Source organism: Agrilus planipennis, unplaced genomic scaffold (assembly GCF_000699045.2).
Source record: "Agrilus planipennis isolate EAB-ADULT unplaced genomic scaffold, Apla_2.0 scaffold206, whole genome shotgun sequence".
NCBI lineage: Eukaryota > Metazoa > Arthropoda > Insecta > Coleoptera > Buprestidae > Agrilus > Agrilus planipennis.
In genome coordinates, this window is record NW_020438979.1 from 430,368 (window position 1) to 437,337 (window position 6,970).

The 6,970-nt window shown below is 34.5% G+C and overlaps 1 protein-coding gene across 1 annotated transcript in view; it reads right to left on the minus strand.

Annotated features, from left to right (window-relative positions):
• Positions 1-643: 643 nt before the first annotated feature.
• The window catches only part of LOC108740390 (protein kinase C-binding protein NELL1), a 76,227-nt gene continuing 69,900 nt past the window's right edge, over positions 644-6,970 (minus strand). The window contains exons 4-10 of the mRNA XM_018474692.2: positions 6,169-6,391; positions 5,564-5,686; positions 5,112-5,372; positions 4,532-4,756; positions 3,885-4,477; positions 2,763-2,812; positions 644-1,903 (exon numbers count right to left, since the gene is read on the minus strand). Of these exons, the coding sequence (XP_018330194.1) occupies positions 1,618-1,903; positions 2,763-2,812; positions 3,885-4,477; positions 4,532-4,756; positions 5,112-5,372; positions 5,564-5,686; positions 6,169-6,391 (1,761 nt within the window). The 3' untranslated portion in view covers positions 644-1,617. The remainder of the gene's footprint in view (positions 1,904-2,762; positions 2,813-3,884; positions 4,478-4,531; positions 4,757-5,111; positions 5,373-5,563; positions 5,687-6,168; positions 6,392-6,970) is intronic.

Consider the following 6,970-nt stretch of genomic DNA (forward strand, 5'->3'; position numbering starts at 1 on the left):
ATACATCGTCGATAAATGCATTTCAATAGACATGATCATCAAGAGATTTTGTTACTAAAAATTTGTACTATACATGACAATGATTTATTTATTTATGTATTCGCTTACTTTATAAGATAACGTGATTTGAAGAAAACTTGCTATCCGAATTTAATTTAATTTAATTTTTTTATTGATTTATACCTGAACTATCTAGAATACCCATGTATACGAACGATAGATTCTACATTTGATATTATCTAGAATGTGCTTTATTTAAAAACATTATTTTTAAAAATTAGTCTATAACAAGCATATCTACCTATGTAGTCAATAAGGCCTCTTGTAAAAGTTTGAGTAATTTCAAAAAATACCATAATGAAAACGTAACAATGCTGTAAGATTCGAACATTCTTGGAACAGATTGAAATTTAAACTGAGAATTTACACGATATCTACAACATATACCCGAATAATATTAATCAACTTTTTGACTTGGCCATATCATTTATCTTAAAAAATTAGGATCAGAATCATAAAATTTAGTTTAACCAAAACACTTGGTTTAAGATTCATCAACAAAAAAAGTAGGTACTAATAAACCTGGCCCAATTCCACGGTTACGTTATTCGTTTTCGAAGAATTTTAGGAATTGATACTGTTTAAGTATCAGACTTTTGAATAAATTACTTTTAGTGAAACCTATTAAGCTTTGCATTTATTAATTACTGTGAGATATTTTAGGCAACTAAATTATACGATACTGCGATGAATGTTCATTGCAGTATAGCTTGCACAGTTATCTCAATTTATCATCTTTTCCTTGAGAAATAATAAAATACACATTAACTAGATTATATTGTCCTCATCCCATTTTTTCTCAATTAGTTTCTGCACGATAGTGCACAAAAACCAAACAAAATATTTTTTTTTTTGGTATTTATTATCTTTAAGAATAGATTACTAAAGAAATTACCGTAAAAACGCGTGGTTATAAAAATTTCATATCCTAGCTAAATTATTACGTTAAATGAAGTACCATCTAAAGGAACGTTTATCTTTTTTTATCTTTGCTCTATTTTATAGTTACTATTTTTTTTATGACTTGTTTATTTATCTAAGTATTCATTAGAAGCGCAAAGTCGTGTCATTATTGGTGAACTAGCTTAAAATACGTCCTAGCAAGCATCAATTTGACTAGAGTTGCACAAGATACACAAATATAATATTATCATTATTATTTTTTCAACAATCAAGTTTTTCTCTTACATCGTAATAATAATAATTATAATAATGCCACTATTTAAAATTGTCGTTATTGTCTTTGAGTTTGTAACATATTTCTTTTAAGTATTTTATAAGTAGTCATACATTAACAAAATGTTTTTTTTTTCTTCTTTCATTTAAGCACAAAATTTCAATATAATCAAGCGCTAATCAGCTGTGTTATTAATTAGTAGTAGTAGAAGTAATAGTAGTAGTAGTAGTAGTAGTAGTAGTAATAGTAGTCAATGTTCTTACTAGGAAGACGGCACTAGTAAAGTCTGCCTACGAAGCAGTGTATTCGTATGTGTTTTTTGTGTGTGTGTGTGCTTGTATTAATTTAAATTAGATAATAACTTTTTCATTGTTTTCTTTTTAATTTGTGCTACTCATCTTCTCAGTAGTTTGTAGGAATGTAAAGTCGACCCACTGTTTCCAAAGACTAATCCCCAGAGATCTCAGTCTTAACACTCTTGACAGAGTCACTATGTAATTGTCTAATATTGTCACTGTAATTAATTCGAGTCTTAGCACTGTTCGACGCAGAGGCGCGAGAATGTTCGGCCACGGCTGTTGGGCCGGAAACCACCCTGTCGAATCCCACTGGTCTATTATCGTTAGTACAATTGTCGGAATTAAAGCTGCAGCAAATTTTCCCATCCTGCAAACACAAATCGGCCACACTTTAGTTCATTTGAACGTACGTCACAGATTCATGAGTAAAAATCTTGTGCTTTGCTAAATCATTCGTTTCCGTGAAATGGTGCAATTTAAAATTAAAAAATTGACAATCACGGTTGTTATACCTTTTATGTATCTTCAATTATTGATAATAAGCAATTAGTTCAACTATAATTGCCTTAAAATGTTTAAATATGCATTAAAAGAATTGGCTAATTCGGGGCCATTATTACCTTTCTCGAAATTACGATAAATTAGAAGAATATAAAAAGAGCGATTACAATAAATGATATTACTGTAACGGCTAAAACAAATGAAAGCTTATCAGATTTTTATAAAACGTTAAATCCAATTATTTGATATAAAATGAAGTGATAGAGACGTAGAGAAATGTAAAATTTTGTGTTCATTCATTAACAGAACATTAATAATTTCAATTTTTTTATATGTCGGTACTATTAGATTAAAATGTAATATAATACGATATTATTGTTACGAAATATTGTCAAAAAAAAAGAGTATGCACATGCTAATTCCACACACATTCGTTTATTATAAACAGAGACACACACACATCTAATGTCATGCATTTTGAATACTAACACTGGCAATACACATCTATAGTGTGCTCTGGGAAATTATTGGTTTTTACATCTACAGGTAAAATCTACTAAAACGTTCAATATATAGGTAATAATACTAATAATAATAAAAGTATTATGGAGGTGGTGTTTTTTCATTAAATTCGAGCAACAACAACAGTTAAATTACACTACTACAGGTGTGTATATCAGGTTGTTAATAGAGAGTTATTAGTGTATTTAGAGTGGTGTGTTTACCGATGCACACAACACGCGACATTGCTCACCAGTGGGGCGCAGAACGGCACCTGGAAGGGAATTAAGTGTTAATTGTTAGTATGGCCTAGCTAGCCTAGCGCTATGCTGCAATCAGCCATGCCATGGTGTTGCACAGACGTAGAAGTAAAATTAAATAATTTACAGACGTTTAGGGATTGTTGGAGCAAAAGAAAACTGTTGATGGTGTAACGATGTAACAATTTGGATAGCTTTGAGGTAGGGTGAAGTCCATCGTTTTGGGTTTGCACCGCCTCAATTTGTTCACAACCCAAGAAAAGGTTCTTCCGCTTTTCAAAAATCCGCTATATCGGAACAGTTTCGGGGGATGTCCCGTGTGATCAAGGACGATGCATCCGTTGGCAACAGGCAAAATGACGCAGTGCAAATCCAAAATTGTACGTCATCAATATCACCCAACTCATTTTATCACTTTATCATCTTACCATCGTCAGTTTTCTTTTATCTATTTTTATTGAAAGTTTGTTTTTCTACTACCTACTCATTTTATCTGAATTATTTCATCAACAAAATGAAAATTTTGCGTAAAAAATGGTAAACGATTCTAGTAAAGAACATTCGATTTTGTAGAAATATTTGATAATTTCAAAATGCCCCAAATACAATATTGTAGGTACAGTGAATGTGGCAAGGTAATTTGAGAAAGAGTCTTAGTGTTCTTAATTTCTGTAATGGATGATTTTCTCCTAAACGGCAAAAAATAGATTTATATTGAATTAACTCCCGACACCATATTTGAAATGAATAAATGAAACACCATGTATGGGAAAAATTTAGTGAAGAACAGTTGAGAAAACAATTTAATTTGACGCTTTTAGCAACATTTAAAATTCAAAAATTAGGATGACAAAAGAGTAGAAAAACAAGCATCAAAATCGTAGGTATCAGTCGATGAAAATGGAGCACAAATAAGGCCCTAGCATTATAACGGTTATGTTTCTAGTTTGCACAAGCACTGTTATTAATTTAAAAAACAAAAGTACTTGGTCACTGATTAGTAAAATTTTAGTAAACAAATAGTTAACGTTACATTTAGTTATCGAATTTACTAACGACTACCGATTAGAAAAAAATGGCACCTACCTTGCAATTGCACGAGGAACAGGGATTGTGGGGATCGATAAATTGCGCCCCTGAGTCATACGTTCTGTCCAAATAAGTACACGGTTTGCCTGAAACGGACACGTTCCCAAAGAAACAGGGATCGTCACAATGAGGACAACAGTCTCCGGGCGATTGAACGCGATTATCGCAGGATAATGGCGGACACGCCAAATCCCAGCAGTCGATCTCGCCAAACAGGCATTCGCATGTTTGACATTGATACGACCACTTTTCGTTGTGCATCAATAGAACTTCCGGTAGCTCTTGGTGTCTGCAAGCGAGTTCCGGATTACACTGTGGACAGCACGGATTCTGCGCCATTCCTGGTATGGAACAATTGCATGTGGGGTCCCTGCATGTCACCACTCCATAGCTGCATGTACATCGCTGACACGAATTGTTCTTCGGCAGAACCGAAGATCCGTGCGGAATTTCTTGATTCTCGAACATACATGACAGCTTGCAATCAGGACTCCCTTCAGGTGGACACTGACACATGTAACTTCCTTCGGTATTCACACATTCAGCCGAAGGATGACATAAGTGGATGTGTCTTTCGCATTCATTTATATCTGTAAAATCGAATTGTGGAATAAGAGCGTTAGATACGGAAAGCATTCGCTGACCTTGACATGAAGATCCTGAGGGGGTGGTCTCGTATCCTGGTTTACATTCGCACTGGTACCAGCCAAGTCTATTGACGCAAACGGAGGTGTTTGAACATTTGTGCTCGTTAGTTAGACACTCGTCCAAGTCCCTTTCGCAATGGGGACCTGTGTAACCCACTGGACAAGCACACTTTTCCGGACTTTTGCAGTAACCTCCGTTCAGACAGCTTTGACTGCAAACAGCTGCAAGAAGACGATAGAAACGTTGGAAGGATAGATCAAATAAAGACCTTATTGGTTAATAATGTTTAGAATATACAAAAATTACGCCATCAAGAGTCAGTCCAAAAGTAAAATTGACCATCAAAAATGGAAATGTGAAAATTCAGGTTGATAAGAAATATTTCAGAGATAAATTATGTATTGGTAGTAATTAATATTCTACCGTAAGAACCACAATGAAATTAACCCCCCTCCAGATGACCTTGAGCTTATAATATGTTGTAGAGCATCAAGGTCATGGGGTGGGGATCTACACCTTTACCAAAATTATATTAAAACATAACTATTCTTTATTAATTTCAATATTTATTCTTACGTTCACAATGGAATCCGTCTCCACTGTAACCGTTCTTGCAAATGCAATAGTAACTTCCTTGAGTGTTGATGCAGTTTGCGTTAATGTCACACTCGTGAGAAGATGTTTCACATTCGTTGATTTCTGCGCAATTGTAAGCATCTACTCTGCGATAGCCTTTTAAACATTCGCAAACGTAAGATCCCAGGGTGTTGACACATTTTGTATTCAATTGGCAATAGTGACCGTCGGAACCACCCTCTTGTTGACATTCGTCGACATCTACCAAACAAGAGAACATTCAGATTTGCCAAAAGAGAATTCCAGATGATTTATCGGTTTGACCAAATTCATTTTTGCTTGCGTTTATCCAATTTGCCAAAACAAAAGAGTGATGGTAACAAAATGAACTGGATAAGGTTAATGGATTTGGTCAAATTTGAGATAAATGATCATGAAGAAAACTCTCGTACCCTCGCAAATATCTTTTGTAACAGCTCGAAACCCATCAAAGCATTTGCAAGTGTAAGTCGTCCCAAGGTTGACACATGAAGCGTTAGCATGGCATGTATGGCCTTTAGCGCAATAGTCCACACCTGTTAGACATTTAGGTCACAAAGGAATTGTTAGTAGATTGTTAAGCAGCCATTTAGTTATTAGTACATAAGCATTTTTCATTTTGACAATCAAAAATAAAAACATGTAATTATGTGTAATTATTGCATCAGATATAAATAAAGGCAATTTAAATAAGGTCCATTAAAAAGTTTCTATTGGTAACGTAACTTTGGAATGGTAACAACAACAACAGTCAATCGGTTCGATAGTCCATTTGCATTACTTTATTGTTTACCCAACATGTAATTGACGCAAATGGGTCATCAAACAAATGGTGTAATTTGTTCTGTTAGTGTAAATGTATGGATTGATTATTATTTATTGTATATTAGAAATAGTAATGATGGTTCTTTGAAGCGCTGTCGCGCCAGTTGAAGCAAGGGTTATAAAGGAAGCGACTGAAATTATTAGACCCAGACAAGACAGGTACGAATAGGTAATTTTAGGGACATAATCTAACCTGGACAGAATTTACAGCAGTGACCTTGTACAGAAAATTGTTCATCAGCAGAACAAGTCAACTCTGGGCACGACTTTATAGGGTCGATACTTGTACAAGTCATGGATCCATCGTCGCACACACACTTATAGCACTGCGCCGTTACTTCCTCACCGTCTTCATATGTTGTTTCCTGCATGTAACAGTTTCCTGTTTTAAATAAAAAGTAAATATAAAATCTTACTCAAACAAGAATGACCATCTGCTAGACAACGTTTCTAATTTTATTTAATTAATAATACTTAAGCTTTCGTGGGTGAATGCACCCATGAAACGTTTTAGTTACAATTTTGTACTCTTGATAATGACCGACGAGGTCAAAACCTTTGCTAAGATTGAGTAATAAATAATTTGTTGAAACAAGCTAAAGGTTTAGGTAAAATTGACGAAAAGTGAAGAAAAATCAGACATAAGGTCACAAGCGCACTGCTATTCTTTAATAAAAGACAAAATCGGTTGCTTTTAATGCCTCTTTAATGAAGTTGTCTGGTATATGGTCATTTTTTGAAGAATAATTGTTCCGTGTGTAAATTTGAACAACCGTCAGGTAAAAGTTAACTATTACGAGGGTGGATTGATAAGTTTCCGGCCTAACCAAGAGATGACGCCACTAGGCCTACCTTGAGGTGACATTCTATAGTACCATCCTTGAATAGCTTGTAGCTATAGTTTCAGCCCGATCTCCTTGCTAGTGTAGGTTTGACAGCACGCTGAACAAGACGCCTCTGTGGTTTTCGTAAAAATGGAAAAGCAGGAAAATCGT